Source organism: Sphaerodactylus townsendi, linkage group LG03, assembly GCF_021028975.2.
Source record: "Sphaerodactylus townsendi isolate TG3544 linkage group LG03, MPM_Stown_v2.3, whole genome shotgun sequence".
NCBI lineage: Eukaryota > Metazoa > Chordata > Lepidosauria > Squamata > Sphaerodactylidae > Sphaerodactylus > Sphaerodactylus townsendi.
The window spans coordinates 168,242,981-168,270,174 of NC_059427.1; the positions used below are offsets into that span (position 1 = coordinate 168,242,981).

The following is a 27,194-nucleotide window of genomic DNA, read 5'->3' on the forward strand; positions in this document are numbered from 1 at the left end:
TACATGCCGGTGAGGAAAATAAATAAGCAAAACATTTGTGGGAAGCATTTAGGGGCCACTGTGGCAGCTGCAGTAGAGATCATTCCAAGAACAACTCCTCTCTCATCATTATTGCAAGATATCACTTCCACTGAACGAATCCATAACCCTGCTAGGTAAGAGGAACCAACAGCTTGTCCAACAGAATGAAGGAAAGGAAGAATGCCTGAGCATTTCCTTCATTCTGTAGGACTGCAACATCTCCAAGAGCAGATCCAAACCCAGCACGTTAGCTTCATGGTTACACATCTAACATTTGCTAAATGTTCATTACTGGGGAAAGACTAGACCAGGGGTAGGGAACCTGCGGCTCTCCAGATGTTCAGGAACTACAATTCCCATCAGCCCCTACCAGCATGGCCAATTGGCCATGCTGACAGAGGCTGATGGGAGTGTCTGAGGCTGGGAATTCCGCAGACCCTGGAGGCTGGCTCCCCTAAGTCCACAGCCAACAAACAGTGAAGACTGCTTCATGTTAATTTTTTTAAAAAATCATCTTTATTGGTTTTAAAACATCTGTAACAAAACTAACACGATTGGGGAAAGAGACAGGTGATCTAATCACCCTACTCTATTTGCAAAACACAGGTTGATATTACAAAGACTATATATACCAAATTATTCCCACCCAAACCCTGCTGTCGATCTTATCTATCACACTTCTTCATGGTTCATTTAACCTTTAAGACCAACCTAGATTCCTCTTTTCAATTAAGTTTTTTCTAGTTATCAACTTAAGATTTGAGGCAACTTATCCCCACTATGGGGTGGGGCGGGGCGGTGCAACAGAGTTACTACACTTTCAAAATGGTGCTCATCTTTTAGCACTTTAAAGGGCTTTTTTTCAGTCTCCCAATTTGTGCTCTAGATTTACAGTGTGAACTGGTAGGGAAAAGAAGAATGATAGGGCACTATCGGGATCCTGGTGCGATAGCCACCGTGTCAGCTGTTCTGTGCTGGTGCAACTGGTGGAGGAATAAGAACATGGTTTGGGGACAGAGACACCAGGATGGACAAGATCAAGGAGCTGGAGATGTGACTTCTGAGCACTCCTGTGCCATTTGCCGCTGCCACCATGGTGGAGGCAAACTGTTTTGAAGCCATTTCTTCCCCGGCCCCTTGCGCCCTACTCTCAAGTGCCCTTCAGACATTACAACATTGCCCTCAAGCAGACAAGCCAAACATGCAAGTGGTCCATGTAGTCAGGCAGAATTTAGTACCACAGAAAGTACCATCACTGAGATAAAATCACAGAGTCAAGTCCTTTGAAAGCATTCTCCCAGCTCCCATATTATTGGGAACAGTGGCGTATTTGCCTAGGGACAGGGGGTACCCTCTCTCCCCGGGCGCCACTGATCTGGTCATGGGGGCCCCCAAAACCAACCCCCCACGTACCAGGAAGACGGCAAGGCAGCAGGAAGTTCTTCTGGCACCCTCAGCCCCGCCCATGTCGTCATCGACATGGGTGGGGACAAGGAAGCCAGATGACACCCCCGAGCCTCACCCCCCTCCTGGCTGCCGGCTCTCCCCAAGCCCCAAGCCCCACCCCCTCCCAGCTGCTGGCTCCAAGCTGGCAGTCCCTTCTGCCCTCCCCTCTGGGGAAGACAGAAGCAACTGGAAGGCTTCTGAGGGATTCCCAGCTCGGAGCCGGCAGGGGGCGGAGCTCTGGGGTGGCCCCCACCCCAGGCACAGCAGGGGGCACCCGGATGTTTCCGGGCACCATTTTTCCCTGGTACGCCTCTGGTTGGGAAGTCTTACTGAGGTTTTGCACCGGGGGGGGGGGGGTCACAAAGAAACTGCACAACCCAGTGTGCTTCCTGACTGAAACTTACACTTTAACAACTCCCAGGATTAGGGAAATAATCCTCAAACCACTTTACGCTCCTAGGAACAACTTTTAAGAAGTAGCGGGGGTTGCCTTCTACTCTGTAAAATGGCATGAGCAATAATGCGGGTCTGGAGTAGAGTTTGCAGAAAAAGTCAAGAACCACAAAGAGGGAAAATCTCCCACAAGGCATTTCTGATCAAAAACAGGAAAGGGTGCATACTTAGGCATCACCTTTTAGGCAAAAGCTCTGCCTATACTGATGTACAAGGACAGCAGGAGTGGAGTTAAATCTTCAGAGGCATGACTTGGAATTTTTTTTCTCCTAACCAAGAACTAATGCTCCTTGCAATGGGCTGGAATCCCTTCATTACTCGGCAGCAACATGGCCACACGCCCACATCTATCCACAGCGTACAAGTAGGAAGGGACTTGCAGACCAGTGCTTTGAGTTGATTCCTGCAGCCAGAAAATCCAAACAATGTTAGAACACAAAGATATCACAACTATTTTAAATGCAACTCACAACTACAGCACCTGTTCTCCACCTGCAGAGATGTCAGTCGCCCCTCGCCATAAAGAATGCTTTTTGAACCCTGATACCAAACAATTTAATAATTTTCAACTAAAACAGAATGCTCCAGTGCTTTTCATCTGTCACAGCACAAGGGCCTATTTGATTCAACAGGCTTTAAGAAGAAGGAATTCAAACTTGCTGAGTAAAACATTCTTGCCAACTATGTTAATTCTAAATTAAATGCTAAATTAAGAATTCTGAATCTTCAGAGGTTGCTCAGCTCACCCAACCCAAACAGGGGCACAGTTTACTCTGGAGTCTCTTTTAGCGGGACTCAGATCTTTCTAAGACAGTAGGAAATGAGTGCTTGATAGCCACTGAAGAGGTCAGTTTTCATCTGTGGTCTTCAATTTCCTGCACCTGCAGTTAAATGAAAAGCAAGCAATTTTAGACCTCAGAACAGCAGCCAGGATAATCCATGCACAAAAGGAGAAAAAAGTCAGGCAGAACTGTTTGCAACTCTACTAACACATATGCCATTTATGCCTGAACGTTGCCACATCGTTCAGTTAGATGGAACACAATGTGAGATGTAGGAAGGATTGAAGAGCTTCCCCCAACAAGAACTGGAAGTTTGTGCATACTAAAAAACTGTTATCATTTCTGATAAATAGCAGCAGTGGTGTGGTGGTTAAGAGCAGGTGCACTCTAATCTGGAGAACCGGGTTTGATTCCCTGCTCTGCCACCTGAGCTGTGGAGGCATATCTGGGGAACTAGATTAGCCTGTGCACTGCAACACATGCCAGCTTCAGCGCACTCTCAGCCCCACCCACCTCACAGGGTGTTTTGTTGTGGGGAGGGGGGGAAGGGAAAGGCGATTGTAAGCCCCTTGGAGCCTCCTACAGGAGAGAAAGGGGGTATAACTCCAAACTGTTGTTGTTGATTTCACAGCTGCCAGATCTTTAACTGGTGTTGGCCTTCAATACAATTTGAGCCTCACCCAGAGGCCTAGGAAGTTGTAATTTATCGGCATAGTATTCGTGCAGATCCCAGCAGGGTTGCCTTCTGAATTTGACCAGTGTTAATTTTGTCAATTCGAAGATGTTTCAAGTGCTGCCCTAGTGTTTTCAGGATGGCACCCAGCGTGCCGATTACCACTGGGACGACCTCAGCTGGTTTGTGCCATAGACGCTGAACCTCGATTTTCAAATTGTGTTATTATTATTAATTACTACAAAGAACAGACCAACAATGCATCAATAAATGCAACTATCAATATATGTATTTCTCCACTTCTCTGGTCATGTCTAGGGATACTTAAATACAGAAATTAGGGTTAGGTCCATGGACACACAAGACATCTTTCTACAAACCTAAGAAAAGCCCCCAGATTGCAGAAAAATCTAAAGCTTTTTAAAAAGGGTAGAAAAGAATAGAAACTGCTACTGTAACTTTAAGAAATTAATGCCCTCAGGGGAGAGTCTGCTAGGAGGAGGGAAGGAAGAAGAGCTGAAAAGAGGACGGGCAGATAAAGGTTGATAGGTAAGTGGGTGGGAAGGAAAGAAGGCAACAGGAAAAGGGAAGACGCTTTCAGAGAAGGGAATAAGGGACAGAGCCGTAGTGAAGGGGAGACTTTGTGCCTGCAGGGACCATCAATGCACCCAGTGCAAAGAGACTCCCCCGCCCTCTGGAAAAATCACATACTGATAAAGAAACAATGGGGGAAATGATGCCCCCCCCCAGATGTCCCTGTAGACCCCCTACTGATTAGCACTGAGTTATCGTCTAATATTTCTGGAGCAACTGAACAGATTAAGCACGCCAGCACATCCTGTTCTTTTCCCAAAGAGCATGGACCAATTTTGACATGGAGAACTCCCATTAAGCAAATGTCTTTAATTCGCTTCAATTAAATGGCTTAATGAAAGCAAAAAAAAAAAAAGGGGGGGGGGGAGAGCTGCTGTTCTAAGAACAAGGTGTTTAATGAAGCATTTCAAAAGTGTGGAGCTGACTCCACAGCTGTATTCCGAATAACGGGACTGTGACTCAATCCAGCCCAGCCACTTATATGCTTTCTTATCTGATTGACTGTCTCCATGGTGTAGAGCAGGGGTCTTCAAACTATGGTCCTCTAGATGTTCATAGACTACAATTCCCATGAGCCCTACCACTTGGCCATGCTGGCAGGGGCTGATGGAAATTGTAGTCCATGAACAACTGGAGGGCCATAGTTTGAAGACCCCTGGTGTAGAGGTTATGAGAAGTGGACTCTAATCTAGAGAACTAGGTTTGTTTTCCCTGCTCCTCCCAAGAAGCCTGCTGGGTTACTTTGGGCTAGTCATAGATCTTTCTGAACTCTCTCAGCCAGCCCCGCCTAAGTCACTAGGAGTCTGTTGCGGGGAGGGGAAGGGCAGGCGATTGTAAGCCACTTTGAAACTCCTTAAGGGTCGAGAAAAGCAGGGTATAAAAACAACTCTTCTTCTTCACGCGAGTCGCATTAACTTCCTTTACTCCATTCCAATACCCTGCCTCTGCTCAGGTTAGACAGGAAGCTACACCTCACACACCGGCAAGATTAGTTGAACTGCTCCTTAAAACTCCTCAAGGCTAGTAGTGCAGCAAAGAAACCGGACAATACCACAAATAGATGCCAGCAGACTTTCAATTTCACCCGATTGCCCACTGCAGAGCAATCTTCTATAATCTTTTAATGCTCCCAAGGAAACATGTTCCCTATTTGTGCCAAGCTTTGCTTCTCTTCCCCTTTCAAGACTCCTTTTTCATTGTCTATCCTTATCTTTAAAAGACAGGAGAAAAATTTGCCCCCTCTTATATTCCACAGCCCTGCTTGAATCTCTAACAATGTGCTTTGTAACAGACATAAACAACAATGCTTGCAGAGGCAGAGCGCTCACGGGTACATGTGGGGTCACATGTCTGCTTGTGCATGCCAGTGGGTCACGTGGGGGCAGAGACTCACCCCTACACCCCTCCCCTTAAGTCCCGCCAGACTGTTCCTTTGGCTGAGCCTCCCAAGGGTGGCCCGCAGAAGGCTCCTGCTGGCTAAAGTAAGTGGGGCGCAGGGGAGTGCGGGGGTGGTGGGGGAGGGGGCGTCCAGATCAGGTGTTGCCCCCCCCCCCCGCATTTCTGAATGCTTGTGTTAGCTCAGGAAACATTCAGGAAAATGTCTGTGTAAACCAGTGGTCCCCAACTTTTTTAATCCTGCAGGCACCTTTGGAATTCTGAAACAGTGTGGTGGACAGAACCACAAAATGGCTTTCGCAGACTGCAAAGCCAGCCACAAAAAATGGCTGCCACAGCTCACATTAAGCCACACAGTGAAGATCCTTGTGCTATAGTGGCAGCAGCTGCCAAAGAAAAGTTTTCAAAAATCTATGCAGCCAATCAAATCTGCAATGGCCAATTAGAAACCTTGCTTAACACAAGTCCCATCTGGCCCCATCCACTTTCTAAAAATTCTTGGTGGGTGGCCCCATGACATCCACAGGCACCACGCTGGGGGCCCCTGATGCAGACACAGACTGGGGTTCTCACCTCTTAACCATTCTTTTCACTTCAGGCATCGAATGAAGTGGCTCCTAGTCCGCAAAAATGAAGGCATCACAAGACTCTGTGTTGTATTTACATGTGTGATTACTTCTATTTAACACCTGCTCCTGGAGCATGGTTTTCCTGTGTTGTAGGGGAGGCCAAACCTGTTGGCTTACAAGGCTGATACTACAGAATAGATTTTGCCACTGCTGCTCAGATGTCATATTCTAGAGAGAAGAGAGGCTTCCTTTCAAGAAAGTGGCAATAAGAGAAACTCTAATATACTCTGCTCCTAGAGTTCCTCCTTCCCTGATCATGCTCCTCCAAGCTGGAGGAAGATGGAAACATCCTTGCACATCAAGAAGGCTTGCAGGATACATTCTCACCCTCAAACAGAAATTCACTTCCTCCACTCCAGCCAGAAGTAATAAATCACAATGGACAACACAGGTCACTGAGAATGTAGGGCTTACCTCTCCAAGCACTTGTGGTATTGCTTCTATAGGAGAGACCTTAAGATATGTGTGACTCCATAAGAGCCATGTGGAGAAAGGAAGAACAATAGACACAGGAAGAGACGAGAGGTCAGAAGGCAGCTTCCAGATCAAGGCAAAGAGAGGAACATTCCATTCAAGGAATGTTCTACACAGTGATATAGCACCCATCAATGCCCAGGTATGCTGAGTTACTCACTCCCAACAACAGCATACCCTGGAGAAGAGTAAAAGTTGTCTCCAGTTTCCATCATTACTAATGTTAGGTAGGGCAGGTAAGCCCTAACTTCATTCGGCTTTGTCTTGCCCCATCAGGGTTTCTACCTGAGGAAGATTGGCTGCCTGGGTGTGGCCAACACTTCAGTATGGGAAGAAATGGTTCTGAGCGCCATGGAATGGTTTGGAGCACCCTGAAGATGGCCGGCTCTTCCTCAACCAAAGTGATTAGGTGGCTGGTGAGCCATTGAGAAGCATTCCCTTGTCAAGCAAGGTGATCAACAGAGGGCAGGGTGGTTGGTTGGCTGCAAGGGAGCAGGCTTCCTTAGTGGAAGGTCTTCAGATCCAGTTCAATCTGGTTTCAGAACTGAAGTTGAGTTGACCACCCTTTTGCCAGGAGAAGACAGACTGGGGAGCACAAGCCTCAACCCTTTCCACAGGTTCTGATACCACTGACAACAGAATTGTTTTGACCCAGTTGGTTGAGATGAGAATTAGGACTCATTGTGGGATGGCTGTTCCAACCCCTGGCACCAGAGGCATACCTAGGCAAACTGGATCCCTGTGCAAAACCTGAGTTTGATCCCCCCCCCCCCCCAAGGGCGGCCACCTTCCCCCACCGTGACCAAACAATGATTTTTTCCACCAGGTCGTTTCAAAGTCACCATCACAACATAGAACATCCCCCAACTCACAAATCTGAAAACAGCAATGGGCCATGCCACACAGCAGAAATAATTTTTGGAAAATTTTTTGGAAAACATTTTCAAAATTTATTTGGAAAATTTTTTCAAAATTTATTACTGCTATGAAAACATTTTATGGTGTTGTATCCAGATGTAAACAGCATCACTTTCAATGTTATTTAAACTGGGGACCCCCAGATTCTCCCTTTAAGGTGGATTTAAAAGGACAATCTAGGTTCCCTAGTTTAAACAAGTGATGCTGGAATCCACCCCCAAACAGCATCATTTTCAATGGTGTTTAAACTAGGGAGCCCAGATTCTGCTTTAAAATCCACCTTAAAGGGAGAATCTGGGGTCCCCAGTTTCCGCTTCTTTTGAAGATGATGCTGACCCACTAGATGGATTCTCCCTCACCCTTTGAAACAGCATCCCTTTCAATGTTAAAACTGGGGACCTCAGATTCTCCCTTTAAATCCATGCCGAAGGGGGTGGATTTAACAACAACAACAACAACTTTTATTAGACATTGAGAGAATAAAAGAAAGAAAACAAGCATTGGCAGGAAGGGAGTGGATTTAAAAAGAGAATCTGGGGAAATTTAGGGGGTGCCTGTTGTCAGGGGTGCAATTATTAAGATAGCAGCACCAAAATTTCAGAGTATCTTCGTAAGACCCTACTGATGATACCACCCAGGTTTGGTGAAGTTTGGTTCAGGGGGTTCAAAGTTATGGACCCTCAAAGGTGTAACTCTCATCTATTAGCTCCCATTGGAAACAATGGGGGAACTCCCTTTGGGAGTCCATAACTTTGGACTCCCTAAACCAAATCTCACCAAACCCGGGTCATATCATCAGGAGAGTCTCCCAAAAAATCCCTGAAATTTTGGTGCTGCTAGCCTAAAATCTGCGCCCCCTGCAGGCCAAAAACGGAAAAAACACTGAAAATACAAAATCCCCCACAAACAAATCTGCAATTTTGTCGCCCACTACAAGGTGGCGCCCTGGGCAGCTGCCCACTTTGCCCAATGGGAGGAACGCCTCTGCCTGGCACAAAAAGATTCTTTACAGGTTCCCACTAGTTCCGAACGCTATTCTACACTTACAAGAAAAAGGCATAGTTACAGGCCAAGTGAAGATCTGCAACGAGTCGTCATCAGGATGCTAGTGATGTACAGATATAGTTCTCATCAGTGGATATACTGAGCAGGCAGCTGGACTTGGCGAGAGAAAAGATGGAGCACCACCATTATCCAGGTGAACCTGAGGGGCTGCTGTATGCAATACTGCTCACCAAGAATAAATGAAATAGCTCGTTTTACGTGGGGTCAAAGAGCAAGACTGCAGAGCATGGTCTATGACCCCTCTCCAGGCTTACACAGGAAGGACCAGATCCTCTCCATTGTTGTGTGCCTGCACTATTTCAATTTGTGGTAGCCTTTCCTAACTAAGCAAGATCTGATTATGTTTATCCAAGTTGCGTTCACCTCCAGGCTGGGGTTGCTGTGACACACAACATGCGTAAGGTACTATCCAAAGGGCTAGTGAAAGCCCTACAGGGCCTCGGTACCCAAAGGACTACTGGTCCCAATGAGAACCTGTCCTACAACTGTAATATGTCAGAGGCCTTGCTTTCTAGCCCCTCAGTTTAAAAACAGTACTGTGCAGGGACAGGAGAAATGATCTCCAAGACTTACGTTTGGGCAGATTTGTTAGTTTCTCATTGTTTGTATGTTGAATTGGTATCTTTAGGACATGGATCTGGGCTCCCTTCTAGAGCCAGCACACTGTAGCAGTTAGCATGTCAGACCAAGATCTGGGAGATGGAGGTTCAGATTTCCACTTTGTAAACTCCTGTTGATTTCTTCAGCCCAAAAGTACTCCAGCAGCAGCTTTCCATGCCTCCGACGCAGCTATTTCCCAGCTCTGCTACCAGAGGTTCTGGAGCAGCGCTTTAGAAGAGACCACGCTCAACCCTCCCCACAGACTCATGGGGTTAAATGCTCTAAGAAGAGACAAGTCCAGCACGTGAAGAGAATGCATTTGACAGAATTTCATTCTTGCTGGAAGGAACAGGCATATATGCTCCTGGGTCGGCCAGCTACAGGGTGGCAGTCAAGGGCTTATCTCTGTACTACAGCAATAGCTTGTCAGTCATGATTTACATCAGCAACAACCTGCAAATAAGAGTATTGCCAGACACATACCAAGTATACAGATGCATGCTGTGCGCTGGCTACGTGCAAGTTACAAAAACAGTGCGTGCAACTGGGCTGCAAACTGTTGCAGAAGCTAAATAAAGGTATTGTGATTTATGCGAGAAACTGGCAGCTACAACATTTAACAGATTAGCCTAAATTAACAGGCAAAAGTGCCTCAGATCTTTTTCTCCTCTGCGCCTTTCCCATTCAGCTTCCTTGTTTTTCGTCTAGCGTAAGTCAGTGTTAACTGCTTTGAACACTGTGCGCATCTTTGCTTGGGGAGTGTTCTTTCCGGGATTCCCCCAAAAGTAAATGCCCTCCCAAGAGCCTATATATTTCAACCCCATCTACACCAATTACAGCAGCTATTCAGTGTCTGGTTTTTGTTTTTCACTCACAAGAATTCTAAATTCTCTGGTCCTGAGCTGCCTTTCCATAGGAACCTTCCTGTTAAAGAAATCCACTGTCTTTAGACTCTGTTCCAGATGTACTTACCTTCAGAAATAAAGCCTTTGGCAACCACAGGAAGGGCCTTTTTGGTGGAAACGACATTTATGGAATGTTCTCCTGGGAGACACTCATGTGGCGTCTGTATCACCAGGCAGACTATTACTCTCCTATGATTTCAGTAAGCCACTTGCAAGGCAGGCTTCAGCATACACTAAGTCGGGGCAGCTGCTTGGTCCCAGGGCTTCTGATGGGGCCCACTGCTGCTGACACCAACACATCTCCTGACAGCAGGGGCGTACCGCCCAGGGGGACATATGCGGCCATTTATTTATTTATTTATTTATTTATTTAGTCATTCATTCATTCATTCATTCTTTCGATTTATAAACCGCCCCATCCCCTAGGGGCTCTGGGCGGTATACAACATTCACACATACAATTAATTAAAATCAATAATAGACAATATAATACTAAAATCCGTTAAAATCTACTTAAAACAGCAGTTAATATCACAGTGACAGGCGCCCTATAATCCAATTCATTAAGATGGCCCCAGCAAAAAGAAGAGGGAGGGGCCAGGCTCCTCTCTAGGAGGATGGTAAGGTGGTAAAGTGCATAAGATGGTAGGTGCAAAAAACAAGGGGGGGAGGGGGAAGGGGGCACCACTCAGAGACTGGACACTCCAAAAACCTGGCGGAACAACTCGGTCTTACAGGTCCTGCGGAACTCACCAAGGTCCCACAGGGCCCGGACAGTTGGAGGAAGAGTGTTCCACCAGGCCGGGGCCAGGGGCCAGAAGGTCCTGGGTCTGCGTGTGGAGGCTGTTTCCATCGCCGAGGGGCCAGGAACTAATTGAAGCAAATTCAAGCCTCTGCTGAACGCACAGGCCGAGTAGGGGCATATGGGGTAATGCGGTCTCTAAGGTACGAGGGTCCCAGGCCGCGTAAGGCCTTAAAGGTCAAAACCCACACCTTGAAGATGATTCGGAATTCCACTGGGAGCCAATTTTGTAACATGGGGGGGTGGGGTGGGGGAATCGCCCTCACACGTCTCCTTCCCCCTGGGGTCCATACACTGACTTCAAGACCTGGTGCAAAAAAAGTTGTTTGGACGTGGGTGGGTGGGTGGTGGTGGAAAACTCAGATTTTGCACCGGGCTACATTTTCCCTAGATATGCCTCTGCCTAACACCCTCATTCAAGCCCTTTCCTTGCCTGCATGCCAGTGCTTTGTCATCCATGATCCCAGCTGCCTAGGATTGCCAGGGAAGGGCTTGTGGGTGGTGCACACAGCACAGCTGATCCTAGTGGCCATGGCAATAGCACTCTCAGCTATACCATTTCCCAGCTCCATCAGGGAATGGGCACACAGGCAGTGTGGGCAGCTATGTGCACAGATGGCAGGGAAACAACATACAGGCACATGGGGCGGGCAGGCAGGTAAGCAAGAAGGGGCCCCATTAGTGGGCAGCCTCTCCCCAGAGAATTCGCAAGCCTGCAACCAGCCGTATTCTGTGTCCCTTTTGTTCTGCTGCTTATTGTAATATTTTACAATATTGACAGATGTTGGCAGACCAAAAAAATCTAAAATTTCCACTCCCACAAATAATGATGAGCTACAAACACCTCAACAGGTTTGTTTTGCCACCACAACTTTAAGACAATACAGATCATCAGACTCTGCTGGGTACCTGAACTCTGCAGACACTAATTAGAACAAGCACCAGAGTTCATTTTGTTCCGCTGTGAGAACTGTGACTGTCTATCACGAAGCGGAACGTTTCCAGTTGCATCCCTAGGCAAGGAGCAGATTTTCAGCAGTGCAGAAGCAACCCATTACGTGATCCCAAGAGGTACTCCTGAACAGGATGGAAATTCAGATGAGTCTTTTTAAGAGAGCCCATGTACATAGGCAGCAATGGTTCCCCTTTTTTGAGTAGGGGTAGAATCCGATCTCAGCACAAAAGGGGGCGGAATCCGATCTCAGCACAGAAGGGAAAAAGCGTACTAAGCCACTGCGAGACATTACAGCAATGCTATCACTAGCTTCAGCTACTGCTCTTTCGGGAGCCCATTCCATACCAACTAGCCTTGCATTAAAGTTATGTGAGCATATCCCACAGTAAAAAGCAAAGGCCCAGAAACAGAAGTATAGGAAGAATTCTCAGCACTCTTTATAATCCTGAGAGAAGGGAAGGGGCATTCTGTCACCTCTAAGATAGGCCAAGCAAGAAAAAGAAGGCCAAGCAGTTATTTTCCTTTGTCCCCACCCAAGACGAGAATAAACTCCACACAAACTCATTCCCAATTGCGGCAGCACACGAGATCCGAAAAGGAGCCTTTGTAAACCAACCTCGGTACAGCTGTTGGCCACGGAACTCTCCCACCAAATTTAAAACCGGAGTTTTTAATATCACAAACCCCTGCAACTGTTTAAGGCCGAGTTGAACGCCGGAGAGACTATTTATGCTCCCAAACAAAGCGTTGCTCCACTGGTATTTCAGTTCAGGCCAATGCAGCTGCTGGTGGAAAGAGAGGGAAGACAGTGCCCTCTCTTGTCCAGAAAGATGAGAGTCAAATGACAGCTCTTCCTTTTCTGCAACGATAAAGCCCTGGCAGAGTGCACAAGAACAACATTAAGCCAGGTGCAAGCCTCCCGGGCCCCCCTTCCCCCCCGTCAGAGGAGCTTGGCAAACAAAATTTCAACAAAAGGAAGGAGAGAGAAAAATACAAGAGAGAACAGGGGAATTAAAGTACAAATCCACTTTTGTGTCATGAGTTTCTGTAGGGGATGAAGACTAAAAAGTGAAGCTAGCAGCCTCACAGAAGAGGTATCATCACGTAGGTTGGGGAAGCGATGGCGAACCTGCTGGGCTCGGTGTATCAAAAATTAAGAAAATGCCTATCTTGACTCTGGTGGCATGCCCCCCTGCTCCTCGAACAAAAGAGAAACAATTTCTTAACATATTCATTTATTTTTAAAAAATACAGTCCAGTCATGTGTGGGGCTATGTATTATATAAACAACTGTCAAGTAATTACAAACATGGATGTTCGGCTAGCAACAACACGGGCCGGGGCTTTTACAGTCCTGGCTCCAGGACTGGTGGAACGCTCTCCTTGGTGACATCCGAGCCTTGCAGAGTCTGTCTCAGTTCTGCAGGGCCTGTAAAACAGAGCTGTTCCGCCAGGCCTTTTCTGCCAGGTCAGCTGGGTATCCCTTCTTCTAAATCATGTCCAGCCCCATAAGAACATAAGAACATAAGAACTAGCCTGCTGGATCAGACCAGAGTCCATCTAGTCCAGCATTCTGCTACTCGCAGTGGCCCACCAGGTGCCTTTGGGAGCTCACATGCAGGATGTGAAAGCAATGGCCTTCTGCTGCTTGTGCTCCTGAGCACCTGGTCTGCTAAGGCATTTGCAATCTGAGATCAAGGACTCATCTGACTACAGTGTGCGCATCTGTTTTATGTCCCCAGATAGATTTTTTATGCCATCTGTTTGTAATCTGTTTTTAAAGTCTATAATGTTATTTTTTTAAAAAAATACTTATTTATTGTATCAAATTGTTTTATTGCTTTTAGTTTAAGCTACCCTGAGTCCTCTGGGAGAATTAGCGGGGTATTAATGCAATAAATAAATAAAATAAAAATGACTCCGTTGCTGTTGGACATTGGTGAACACTGGCAGGTCACCCAAAAAGTCGTGGTTGTGTCACTTTTGACACGTGTCATAGGTTCACGATCACTGGGTTTGGGGGTCTTGCCATCTTTCAAATTACAGAGCCAAAAAACACCAACATTCACAGCAAGGGATGGACAAAAAGCCAGCATTAGAAATCCTATTTAGATAACCGAAAGTATATAGCTCAACATTACAGGTGACCAACACAACTTCTGCACCCCAAATACTGACTGCTGAGGATCCTTTATTGGGAAACAGTGCGCAGCAAGTAATAGATAGATACAGGAGCACACAAGGAATGAAAACACCAGGGCATGGTCACATACCACAGCATAAGGTATTGTCGCAAGACCAACCTATGGTGGACCAAAGGGACCCTGTTCGGAATACAGTGGCATCTCCACCACCTCAGCCAACCCTTGGGGTGCCTAGCAGTGCAGTGCCAAAATGTGTAGCCCATTCCTTGTATTGGCTCAGTGCACCCAAGGGGAAAAAAAACCAGGTCTCCAACTTGCACAATGCATCTCTCACACCCGTCCTGACAGGATTAAGTCAACACAAAATACCTTGTCCAGGAGAGAGATTCCATATCCAGCCCTGGACAATACACCTCAGTGAAGACAATGGATATGTTAATGTGCTTACCTGCCCAATGTTGTTCTGACTAATGTTTCTTCCTCTGACTAATATCTTTAACGACTACCTTATTTGCATTGTCATTGTTTCACAGCGGTAATTTCATCAGCTAACTTCCCCCTTGGAGACACTCCCAAGCCTGGAGCCTCAGGCTGACGTCTCAAACCATTACACCAACAACTCAACCATGAAGGTTGATGTCTGCCTCTTGTCTTTCCCAGAAAAGGCAGGAACTCTCCTTGCACGAGAGATTAAGGATCACTCTGCATTAATCCTGGGGGTCTGCTTTTCCTATAAGAAGTCCACTCTCCCAATAGACAGTGTTCAGTATCTCTGGACATCTCTCTGTCTGTGATACTGTTCCACAGTGCTGTTCATCCAGAATGAAGCGTGGGTCAGTTAGTTCTGTTCCTTGGACCATTTTGCTCCAAGATCAGGTGACTATAACTTTTATTGCCCCTCCCCACATATTCTTTATCTATTCCAGAACTATTCCCTCAAAACTGTCTACATCCTAGGACTGTATGCGTGCTCTGCTGCTTTTATTGTGTTCTTGTGTACCCCCATTAGAAAGGTTTAACTTTATTTACTCTCCTGCGAGTTTCTTGCGAAAGCTGACTCTTGTATACATAGGCAATCAAGGTCTTGTGTTGCACAGTCTTTAGAAAGCCAAGAGTCTGTTCCTGCTAATTCCCCACTCTAAAAGGGAGAGACTTCCCACCACTTCGGATAACAGTATGGGAAAGAAAGTGCAAACATGACTTACTGCTCTTCCATGGCAGAACATATGGCAAGGATCTGGGGACTCGGACACTTGAAGGCAGATGGTTCTTAAGTCCCAGGGTTGTGCTTGATTCAGTACTGGGAACGAAAACAAAATTAATACGCCTGTATGTGATCTTCTGACTCTCCACTCCCACCCCAGATACATTCTTCATGAGGGGGAACAAACAGAAGTATGAACCATTAAGAAAACCAAACCTCGAGTGACTTCACGGATTGCAGTGACTACTGCACTTATGGAATTTACTTTTCCAAGCAAGCATGAACATATTTGAAGGTCGCTCTAATTTCTCAGCACAATGTGCAACAATTTTTATTGTCGTCAAGTCACATCTGACTCTGGTGGGGTTTTCAAGGCAGCAGAAGAAGAGTTTGGATTTATATCCCCGCCCCCTTTCTCAAAGGGGCTTACAACCTCCTCCCCACCGCCCGCCAACAAACACCCTGTGAGGTAGCTGGGACTGAGAGAGCTCCAAAGAACTGTGACTAGCCCAAAGTCACTCAGCTGGCATGTGTTGGAGTGAACAAGCTAAGCTGGTTCACCTGATAAGCCTCCACAGCTCAAGAGGCAGAGCAGAGAATCAAACCCAGTTCTCCAGTTTAGAGTGCACCTGCTCTTAATCACTACACCACGCTGGCTCTCAGGTGGTCAGAGGTAATTTGCTATTGCCTGCCTCTGGGTCATGACCCTTGTAAGGGCATCTACTACTATATTCCTGCTAATTATTTAAACTGCTTTATTTCCAAGTCATTCTCAGAGACCCTGAAAGATAAAGCTAGCTCCCCCACCACCACCATCACAGCTGGGGGGGGGAGCGGGTATGATTCACTGATTTCTCAAGAGTTCAAAACTAACCTGTGATCTGGGGGGAGGGGAAGAAAAGGGGGTTTTCAAATCCTGGGGGATGCTCAACCACTACACCCATTATCTGACGTTACATGGCTGTGTGTTAAGCACAAGGGGAAGGCACAAAAATGGGAAGAAAAAGTCTGGTCATTTGAGCAGCACAGCTTAGAAAAGTCAACAGCCTTGAACCATATTCAAGCCAAGTCATCATTGGCCCCTTCCGCACATGCAGAACAATGCACTTTCAATCCATTTCCACAACTGTTTGCAAGTGGGTTTTGCTATTCCGCACAGTAAAATCCAGCTGCAGAGTGCATTGAAAGTGGGTTGAAAGTGAATTATTCTGCCTGTGTGGAAGGGGCCAATATGGGCTTAAATAGGTATTGACAAAAGTCACTTACTGCAGGTCCACAGATAATATAAGGAAGCATTGCTTGTCTCACGAAGCTCAGACATTATACTTAATTTCCTGCCCTTGAACTGTGATTATACTTTGCAGGTGGCAAGATTATTTTTGACTCTGGGCACTGAGCCTACAGAGTTGCAGTTAAGCAGTTATCTGTGATGGGCTACGAACGATTAAACGCACCCCCTGCAGATTTTTAAGAGCAATCCAATTGCAGATGACTCTAATTGATGCAAGGCTAAAAATGGCCAGATTTGGGAAGTTCCCTCCGTATAGTCTATTAAGATTCAGGCTCTTCAGTACCAAGGAATAACCCTTTTACTAGGCACTGGAACAGACAAAGTTTAGTTAGCGAATGGCAAAGGTCACGGTGCTGTCCTTTCACTATGAACTTTTGAGGAAGCTAATTCTTGCTTTGAAAATCAGTTGTGTGTCTTGACTGTCCAGAATGCGCATGGAACTTCAGTGTTTGCACAAACGTCCAGTACCTAGAAGTATACTCTTCTTTGAAAAAACACTGCAAGACTACCAGATTCCCTTGAAAAAGCCTCTTGGCTGAAACATGAATGGAATTGTAAAGGTGAAGGTGGTCTCCTGTGAAAGCACTCCGTCAGTACTGATTTCATGAGATGATATCACATCACAACATTTACTAGGTAAACTTTGATTAGCGCATAGCAGAATTAGAGCATAGCAGCTTGATTAGCACATAGCAGAAATGCTTGGAAGCAGAAAATCAGCATCTGTAGTGCTGCCACAGGAGGTGGTGATGGCCACTAACCTGGATAGCTTTAAAAGGGGCTTGGACAGATTTATGGAGGAGAAGTCGATTTATGGCTACCAATCTTGATCCTCCTTGATCTGAGATTGCAAATGCCTTAAGAGACCAGGTGATCGGGAGCAACAGCCGCAGAAGGCCATTGCTTTCAAATCCTGCCTGTGAGCTCCCAAAGGCACCTGGTGGGCCACTGCAAGTAGCAGAGAGCTGGACTAGATGGACTCTGGTCTGATCCAGCTGGCTTGTTCTTATGTTCTTATGTTTGTTTCTGTGGAGGTTTGCCAGCGCCTTCCCCAGTCACCTACACTTTGCCCCCAACAAGCTGGATACACACTTTACCAACCTTGGCATGATGGAAAGCTGGACCAACCTTGAACTGGCTACCTAAAACTGACCTGTTGGAATCAAACTCAGGTCGCAAGCAGAGTTCTTACTGAAGTACTGCAGCTCACCACTCGGTGACACGGGGCTCTTTGTAGGGAATTTTACCCGTTTAATAAAATATATTTTATCTATTTTGCACCATCAGCCTTTGCCTTATTTTTCAACTCCTGTGACTAGTGCAGCATCCCTTTTATTTCCCTTTCCAGGAATAAAAGCCAAAGAGAACTGTTTAGTGCATCATTCACATATATAGAAACCTGACCTAATATTGTTAAATTATACTGATTACTATTTTATATCTGAGCTAGTGTTTCACACTAACAGCTAAATATGTAGCCTCAGATGGTAGCCATGTTGCTGTGCTGTAGAGTAATTAGATTTGAGTTTACTAGAAAGCCAGTGTGGCATAGTGGTTAAGAGTAGGTGCACTCTAATCCGGATAACTGGGTTTGATTCCCCGCTCTGCCCTGCTCTGCCACTTGAGCTGTGAAGGCTTATCTGGCGAATTAGATTAACTTGTGCACTCCAACACATGCCAGCTGGGTAACCTTGGGCTAGTCACAGTTCTTCAGAGATTGTAAGCTCCTTTGAGTCTCCTTACAGGAGAGAAGGGGGGCGGGATATAAATCCAAACTCTTCTTCTTCTTCTATTGGCATCTTAGAGACCAACAAGGTTTTCAGGATATGAGCTTCTGAGAATCAAAGTTCCTTTTCTCAGACATGTGTAGGCATGGTGATTTGAATCTTTATATTCCAGTCAGAAGGTGGAAGGGGTGTTGTAAATAATGTTGCAAAGGATGCAGAGATTAATGCATATTGTAATCAGCTTGATTAGCGCACAGCAGAAATGCTTGGAAGCAGAAAATCAGCATCTGTAGTGTGATAAGAATTCTGCGTCCCTATTCAGCCCAAGGTGGTGGTGATGGTAGGGATTCCATTGTTTTGAACTTGTGAATGAGTTCACATTCATCAGCCTCACATTGTAATTTCCCCTTGAAGTAGTGTTTATAATTAGCATTGGAATCAAGCCTACTGATTATGTTTTTGGCGGTTCCATATTGTCAAAGAATCACTTTAAGCAGAACAGAAAAAAAAGAACCAGCATATTACTGTGGCGATAGTTCCCATTGACCAAACTGGGATTTACTTCTGCATAAATGCTTAAGCTTGCACTATAAGTGTCTCCCCACAATGTGGAGCCTACAACTCACTCATTGGGGGAGACACCAGAGACGGCTTTTAGCGGGCTGTGACCAGCTCTGATACTTGCTCCTTCACGCTACTTGTGGCTGGACATAATGCTAGATAACACCCCCCACCCCAATCCCCACTCCAGCTAAACAGATGGAGAGGAAAGAAAGAGAAAGACAAGGCAACTATTGTTTGAAATCCTGAGAAAGAAAATAATTGAAGGACCCCCAGAGAACACAGAGTAGACTCTAGAAATCCTGTCTTCAGAGAGGCAGCTTCTTCCATGCACAGCATAGAACAACCTCCTCCTCCAAAAGAGAGCCAGCATGGTGTAGTGGTTAAGAGCAGGTGCACTCTAATCTGAGGGACTGGGTTTGATTCCCCACTCTGCCACTTGAGCTGTGGAGGCTTAGCTGGTGAATCAGATTAGCTTGTGCACTCCAACACTTGATAGCTGGGTGACCCTGGGCTAGTTACAGCTCTTAGGGAGCTCTCTCAGCCCCACTCACCTCACAGGGTGTTTGTTGGGGGGGGGGAGGAGATCGTGAGCCCCTTTGAGTCTCTTTAAAGGAGAGAAAGGGGGCTATAAATCCAAAGTCTTCTTCAAAAGAGAAGATTGTTCTGTCCAAGTTAGCATTGCATCAGAAGTAGCTTTTATGCCAGGCAGAATGGTACACAACCATTTTTTAAAAAATACATAAAGGTATATCATATAGCACAAACTCTCTGCTCTTATTAGCCTCGCGGAAGCTACTAGTGGAATTCTGCATATTTGGATCTTGGGAAGCTCATAGCCTTATTCACAGCAAACCTCCCCAATACAAAAATCTGAGAAGGACTCTTCCGTGCACAATAATCAGGACCATGCAGAAGGAAAGGAGAAGAGAGAATTAGGTATAAGCCTTTTTTTTACCGGTTTGTCTCATAGCGGTGCACACCCCAGATGAAGGCAGACTTTGATTCGTCTTCTAAATCTGCCAAGGCAAAACAACTCATTAGTATAACCATTGTTTGTTTGACAAATCATAAGCACAGAAAAAACCCCTCCATTTTTCTTTTTTCACTGAGGAAAATAAAACTTAAAAGAACTGGCTGTAAAAGCAGAAAATTAATGGAGGGATGTAACAATTTATGGAAATGGATAAGTGTTGGGGCCCAGCCTGGTTGGAATGGGAACCCCTGGGAGGAAGACTCAGATAGAGAAGAGGGTTGGTTCCAGATTCTCAGGCACTACCTGTAGATGCAGAGACTGAGCAGCCAGACATTCCTGCAGGACCAGGTCCTCAGGCTCAGGCACAGCATTCAGGCTGGGATCCACAGCCAGGTCCAAGCTCTGAGATTCCCCAGCAAGAGCTTAGCTCTGAGACTCTTCAGCCCCTTGATACAGAGCCAGAGGGGACCCTGACAGCTCCCTCACCTGTCTCCAGAGCCCCAGGAGCAACGCAGGAGACTATGTGATAGTTAACAGCAAAGGAGACACAGCAGCAAGTTAGCAACTATGGGGTGAGCTAGAGAAGATGCAGAGTCTTTTCAGGAGCCAGACTAGAGTAACCCAGCTGCAAGAGGCTATTGCACAAGGGAATGGGAGGCTGGCTATAAAAGGGAGGCTGCAGCTGAATTAGTTTTAGTTTGCAGGTTACTATTTCTGGCCGTTTCCGCAAGGGCATTTAATGGCGGCCTGGAGACGGCAAAAACGCCGTCCCCAGGCCGCCATTCGCACAGGGGGCGCAGCTGCATCGCAGCCGTGCCGCCCTCGTGCCGCCCGACCGCCGCAAAGCCAGTGTTTCCCCAGAGCGCTTGGAAGCGCTCTTGTTGGGGAAACGCCGCCTCCCCCCCTCCTAACTCTCGGCACTTACCTTGTCCCCGGGCCTCCGGCGCGTCGCCGAGGCCTGGACACACGCCCCCCTGCCCTGCGCCGCTGGAGCAGGCGGCCGCGAGGGCCAGAGGGGAAGCGTCAATCCCCAGGCCTCCGGCGACGCCCAGCGCGGAGGCCCGGGGACATGCTAGGTCGGCGCGGGGCCGGCAGCTCCGCAGCGCCGGCTGCCCGGCTCTTTCTAGAGGACCGTCCATGCGGGACGGTCCTAGCTGTCGGGCCTGGTCGGCGCCAAAAGAACGTACCGACCCGGCCGTTTCCACGATTCATCGGCAAGGAAGCGGCCTCTGTTTCTTGTCTGGATTCCTTACTCTGTATGCACACATTAAACGCCTCTGAACCGCCGCTAAAGCTACAAGACCTGTGTGTGGACTATCCTTGGTTCCTGAGGGCCTGTCTACGACAATAACATTTCATTTTCTTCATAGCAGAGGTGATGGGAAAAATAGATGGGGGAAAACAAGTATTGGGAAATTACAGATATCCCTTCCCTATTGCTGGGGTTAGAGGTGCAGCACCCTCCACGATTTGAAATTCTCATAAAAAATTTTGGACTTCCCTTGGTACTAGAAAAGAAGTCTGATTTTTTTTCTGGTTTTAAAAAAAATTTAATTTAAAAAATTGTGTATGTTTATGGTATTAGAAGATAAAAATATGTTGATATTTTACAATACTGTACATATATTTTATGCATTCCTGAATTTCTAAACTTTTTTGTGTCCTCTGTGGCTTCCGCCAAACTCCGCCCAAAATTCCCATTTAATTTCTTATGCCATCCCCCGACATATCAAAACCACGAATGGGAAAGCCTGCAAGGTGGGAGGGGTAACTGTAACACCCAGGCAAAATATTACATCTTTGAGAGGGCGAGCTCTTGAGATTGTAGAGGTTCTGTCGGCTCTCACCTTTGTCCCAGTCTTCTTCACACGGAGGAGACTGCCATGTGCTTACCACGCTAAGGTCTCTTCTGTAGGTGCCCAATGTACTTGCTAGAACAACAGGAAAAGTTTGGTGAGTAAGCAGGTTGTTACAAAGCACCTAATGCTCTGCTTGGCACAGACTCATCCCTCTCCGGAAGAGCTCTGCAGTTTTGCTGGGGTCAATGAAGTGTGCTTCTGTTACTTTCTCTAATTGCCCAATTCTTTCACAAACTTGTGGGTGGACAACATTTTCAACACTTTTTGCCACAGCTGCAGGAGAAAATGGTCTGTCGTGCCTTCCCCCACCCAAGTGACTACAGTCCCATCCTAAAAACACCTTCCAGTATCAAAGATAACACGATGCATATGCATGATACTGCTGAGTAACAAAGCCATCTTCTAACCAATGCTTTTTCTCAGTAACTCAGCAACAGAATTCTAAGCAGACTTACAGGCTTCCAAATCCAATGGGCTTAGACGGGCATAAACTCTGTTCAGGACTTCAGGAGCCTTATTGGACACAAATGGCACTGGAGATGCAAGTGATCCTGTTTCTGCTTATCATATCAAAGACAGCACATCAAGTATCTGGTGGCCAGAGAATGGCCTAGTAGGGGAGGGGTGGAGGTGGGAGGGCTTTGGCGGATTTTTGTATGGGGCAGGGGCAGGGTGGCTGGGGAAATGGGGAGGTGGGGAGGAGGCCTGGCAGGAAGGCAGCCTGGCGCCACTTCTCTGCCAAGTCAAGGTTTGTGCATGGAGCTGGGGGAGGATGGCTGAGCAAATGGGAAGGTGAGTGGGAGGTCTAGCAGGCAGACAACCTGGCGCTGCTTCTCCACTGGGCCCTTTGGATGTGACCATGCGCCCTCAGCCAATGGGTGCGCAGGAGAGTCACCTACGTGCCCATTAGGTGAGGCTTCATCGTTGCTACATTAGGCAATTACACAGGGTAAGACTGTTATGATTCTCTTTTGCACAGGATCCGAAACCAGTTTGAAATGGGTTTCAGCTCCTGTATTAGCACGAATCCTGAGTATATTTATGTTGGTTCTGTAACACAATCCTAAAGAAATTCACTAGGGAGCCTCCATGAGTGAAGGACAATGGTATTTGAACAGTTGGGTCTCCCCGTGGATCAATAGGCCACCACAGTCAATCCTCTGTGAGCTCTGACTTTCGCCCATCTTGGCACAGCCGAATACATAACAGAGAGAAGATTAAACGCAGTGTTGAGAGCAACAAAGTACTCGATGTACCAGAACTTGATGCCACACTGGCAATAAATAATGCTGGTATTTGGTTTTATAAATCAAGTTAAGTTACAAACACAGGCAGTACTTATTTGAGGAAGTTAGCTCTGCAGCAGAGCCTCCTTGAATTTCTATGTTTACATGCGACGAAGTGCCCCACTGATTCCTCTGAGCCCAGACATCATTTTGCCTGCTCCCTGCTTCTGGGTCAGACGTTTGTGTGGTGCTTTTTTATTTTTCCTCTTTTTTTTAGAAGTTATTTTAACAACCTATGGCTCCTGCAGTAGATCAAAAGTGTTAAAAAATTTTTTTTTAAAAAAAGAAGCCCCACTGATCTGTTGGAAACAGTGGCAGAGTGGGCGGAACTGGATGGGCAGGGGAAGACAGGGAGGAGCAGAAAGAAGCCAAACATGTACTGATCTGCTTCACTTTTTCTGCACAGGTAGGGAAAAAAGTCTCACTTTGCCAGCTTTTGCAAACTGCAGGGATTCTCTGATCTGCGGCGCAGAGAGTTCAGGAGGGGAGAAAATGTGTATGCTACAAGAACCTGACCCAAAGGGAATCTATGCTCACTGCGGGGCAGACTACGAGTGCACAGACCAAGGACCTTCATTCAATAATCATACTTCTACTGAAGATACCATAAAGCCAGTCAACATAAAGCAGGAAGTTACTGTTCAGGCTGCCCAGCCAATAGACATGCCTGAGGGTCAACAGCAGGGTCAACATTAAGTTCACAAGACAGCAGACATTTGTCCCTGTTTCATTCACGATCTGAAGACTGAGCCAAGGTTTTCCATTACTGTTACTCCTCTTTGTTTGCAGTAGCTCAGCCTGCCAAGGTGTTTATGATTTACACCATAGCCTCCAATAATAGTACAAGTCATCAGCTTATGACACCAAATGCTCAGAGAGCTCACAAATTCATTGATATAAAGCAAGAATGTTTCCTCCGCACCACTACAAATCATAACTATTGGCTGACTGGATTCAACCATCTTTTGGAAATATTAACAGCAGTTAACAGATGCCAACAGGCAATTCAGAAAGCTTAAGTTCTTACCAATGTCCTGCTCAATAAAACTTTTGTTATCACAGTTGGCTATATGTTGGCCGATCTCTGCTCTGGGGACCTGGTGGCGGGCATTAAAGGGGCATGTCACCAGCTGCTGCACAATATCAGGGTGATTCTGGAGAAACAAGATGGCATGTGGTGTAGTTACTCAGTTTTACAATCACTGATCGGTAATCTGCACGCAAGTTTGGGTTCAGAGTCATTTTTGCAGTTAAAAGTTTTGAAGCATCCCAATAACAAACTATGTACGTTATTTCAGCACAATCCTTATTATGTACATGGCAAAAGCAACAGCTGTGTAATCAAGTGCAAATCTTCAGGATTTGCACTTCCTGGAAATAAGCAACACACACAGCAGAATGTGGTCAATGTCTGCGAAAGTGCAAGAATGTTATCAGCATGCCCAAGCCCATATTTTACCCCACAATGGCATGTGATGTCTGCATCATGCACTGCACCAAATGATACAGTGAACTCAAGCATTCTGCCATAGATCGGGAGCGATGCACTTTAAAACCACTTTCACTCTGAGCTATCAGATTGGGTCTGACAGAACAGAACTGAAAGCTCTTTTGCTAGTGGATGGCACAGAATCAGTTATCGCTCTGCCTTGCTCTATAACAGGGGTAGGGAACCTGCGGCTCTCCAGATGTTCAGGAACTACAATTCCCATCAGCCTCTGTCAGCATGGCCAATTGGCCATGCTGGTAGGGGCTGATGGGAATTGTAGTTCCTGAACATCTGGAGAGCCGCAGGTTCCCTACCCCTGCTCTATAACAACTGTGCACTGGCTGTGCAGTTCCCTACACAGTACATGCGGTTCGCTCATTCAGGCGCTCTAAATGATCTGGGAGCCCCCCTCTGTGCTGTAGACCTATATTAAGACTACAAGCAACGTCCTCTGACCTAAAATCTGCAAAATTATTTCATGGCTGTGGCAAGGAGAATGCAGCCTGAACACACTTAGGGCTTTTATAATTCATGCGCTCCTGGCTTGAGCTCCATCTAAAATGAAGCCAAGCAACATCAAAGAACAGAGGGTGGCTTTACTGTTGCATAATGCCTCACCAGCCTAACAGGAATAGATTATTGTTAACAGCAGCAAGTAAAGGAGAAGACCTTTCGGTTGAATTTATATTCAAGACCACATTAAAGCACCGTTTTGAATTCGATCGGGGCACGTGGCTTCCAATCTGCACATCAAATTACAGTTGTCAGCAACAAGAGAGATTGCTTCTACTGGCACATTTCCAGCACTGCTGAATACTACCCGAAGAGCTGCACCACAAAAATCTGAGATGCCCCCCCAATAAGAATGTGCTTTTTAGCCAATTACTGGAACCTGCTCTCTAATGTAGGCCAGTAAAGCTAGCCTGCCGTATATATTATTGAGACATTCCTAGCCATTCTTTGTCAAGCAAAAAGCCTTACCTTTTCCTTAAACTAGAAATCAAAAATTTTACATGTTTTTAATAACAGATCTTTCTAAATATATGGGTGAGAAGAAGTGTGTTGACAACCATACCCCACAGGGACTCTTTAGTTTGGAGAGGAGACGTTTGAGGGGGGATATGATTGAAGTCTATAAAATTATGCATGGGGTAGAAAATGTTGACAGAGAGAATTTTTTCTCTCTTTCTCACAATACTAGAACCAGGGGGCATACATACATTGAAAATGCTGGGGGGAAGAATTAGGACTAATAAAAGGAAACACTTCTTCACGCAACGTGTGATTGGTGTTTGGAATATGCTGCCACAGGAGGTGGTGATGGCCACTAACCTGGATTAGCTTTAAAAAGGGCTTGGACAGATTTATGGAGGAGAAGTCGATCTATGGCTACCAATCTTGATCCTCCTTGATCTCAGATTGCAAATGCCTTAGCAGACCAGGTGATCGGGAGCAGCAGCAGCAGCAGCCGCAGAAGGCCATTGCTTTCACATCCTGCATGTGAGCTCCCAAAGGCACCTGGTGGGCCACTGCGAGTAGCAGAATACTGGACTAGATGGACTCTGGTCTGATCCAGCAGGCTAGTTCTTATGTTCTTATGATAGGCATCAGAGCAGATAAGTACATGGGTGGGTGGGTGAATTGGTATACCACATGCTACACAGTCCTCATTTTAAAGACAATTACATGGTAAAATTCATTTTGCACTAGCATTGTGCTTTACCATTTTAGGTAGGAGGGAACAATACACATGATACCTTCAGTAGTGAAACACAACACTTTCATTCCCTTTACCTTGCGGCATTTGACGAGGTGATAGGGGAACCTACATGCTCTTATTTGGTGATTTTTGTCATATGGACATTGTATTAGTTTCTCGGGATCAAACGCATCACCTAGGAGAGAGAAGAATCAGAACATATTTTTGAGAGGAATCCATTAGAAGTTATAGCATTCTCTACAGCATTAAAATGTGGAAACATACTATAGCTGAGTTAATCGGATAAGAAAAGCCATCAGTTCTTAGTATTCCATTGCCGTAAAATTACTTTTAAAGTTTAGGCAGCTAATTAAATCCACTCAAAAGATTTAGGCAATTAAGGTACTAAACAAAGAAAATGTAGTCAGTAATGCAAGACAGTAGTGCGGTGGATCTTAATGAGGACATTCATGAAATAAACAGAAAGCCACAGAGAAACTTAATCTCTGAAGTTACTCAATTAGACAGTCCAATTAAAAGTATTATTGAAGGAAATTGAAGAGGCATGGCTCCAATGTCCCCACTGGTCTCGTAAGCGCCCTTGGTTTGAGTGCCTCTTCATTAAATAGAATTATGGAGGTCAGCTGCTCTAGAGAACGATCATCTCATAGAATCTACTGTTTCACTTCAGAAAACGTACAAGTTTCTAGCCATCATGGTGATTAAAGATCCACTGAAGAGTACAGTAATAATTATGTGTCAAAGGCAGGGGGCTCAAGGGTGGGCTTTCAGAAGTTCTGCAGTTGGCACTTTACATAGCATAAGTCCTACATCTTGTTTCTGATCATTTACGTAACTATTCCATGGCCCCCACCAATGTGCTGTTGTCAGGTGCCCTCTGCTTTACAAAGCAAATGAAAAAAGTAGCAATGGCAGCTTACCATAGTTGTCAGCCATATCCACTTTATGGAAGTGAATACTGTGAAGGCCACAGTGCTCCAACCTCTGAGACTGGTATCCCTATAAGTAATATTTACCCTAAAGACCAGAAATGAGAAGAAAAATTATTGTAGTTCACTCAGCGAGATCATAGGGGGAGCCTGCGTCGTGGGGCTGGGCTCAATAACCCCTTCATTCTCGCAGGCTGGGATCACTAATTTGAGAGCTTTGCTGTTCTTAAAGACCCTCATGAACAAGGTATCATAATGTCTAGCAACATACTCTTTATGGCTGGGCAGGACAAGCA

The 27,194-nt window shown here is 46.1% G+C and overlaps 2 protein-coding genes across 2 annotated transcripts in view; one reads left to right on the plus strand and one right to left on the minus strand.

Moving 5' to 3' along the window:
* The window catches only part of NCKAP1L (NCK associated protein 1 like), a 640,546-nt gene that overhangs the window by 397,839 nt on the left and 215,513 nt on the right, over positions 1-27,194 (plus strand). The gene's annotated exons all lie outside the window — the stretch shown is intronic.
* Positions 562-26,989, minus strand: LOC125428074 (gametocyte-specific factor 1-like). Its single transcript, XM_048487676.1, has 7 exons — positions 26,890-26,989; positions 26,044-26,144; positions 23,788-23,914; positions 21,463-21,546; positions 19,598-19,658; positions 15,062-15,156; positions 562-2,801 (listed from the first exon to the last, which is right to left on the minus strand). The coding sequence occupies exons 1-7, from the start codon at positions 26,903-26,905 to the stop codon at positions 2,788-2,790; spliced, it is 498 nt and encodes a 165-aa protein (XP_048343633.1). The 5' UTR covers positions 26,906-26,989; the 3' UTR covers positions 562-2,787.

What these genes read in the sequence shown, in the direction of transcription:
- LOC125428074 (XM_048487676.1), bottom strand. An exon ending in TTTTATTGAGCAGGACATTG is followed by an intron (nt 21,547 to 23,787) that starts GTAAGAACTTAA and finishes CTGTTGTTCTAG; the next exon opens with CAAGTACATTGGGCACCTAC. An exon ending in CACCGCTATGAGACAAACCG is followed by an intron (nt 15,157 to 19,597) that starts GTAAAAAAAAGG and finishes TTTCGTTCCCAG; the next exon opens with TACTGAATCAAGCACAACCC.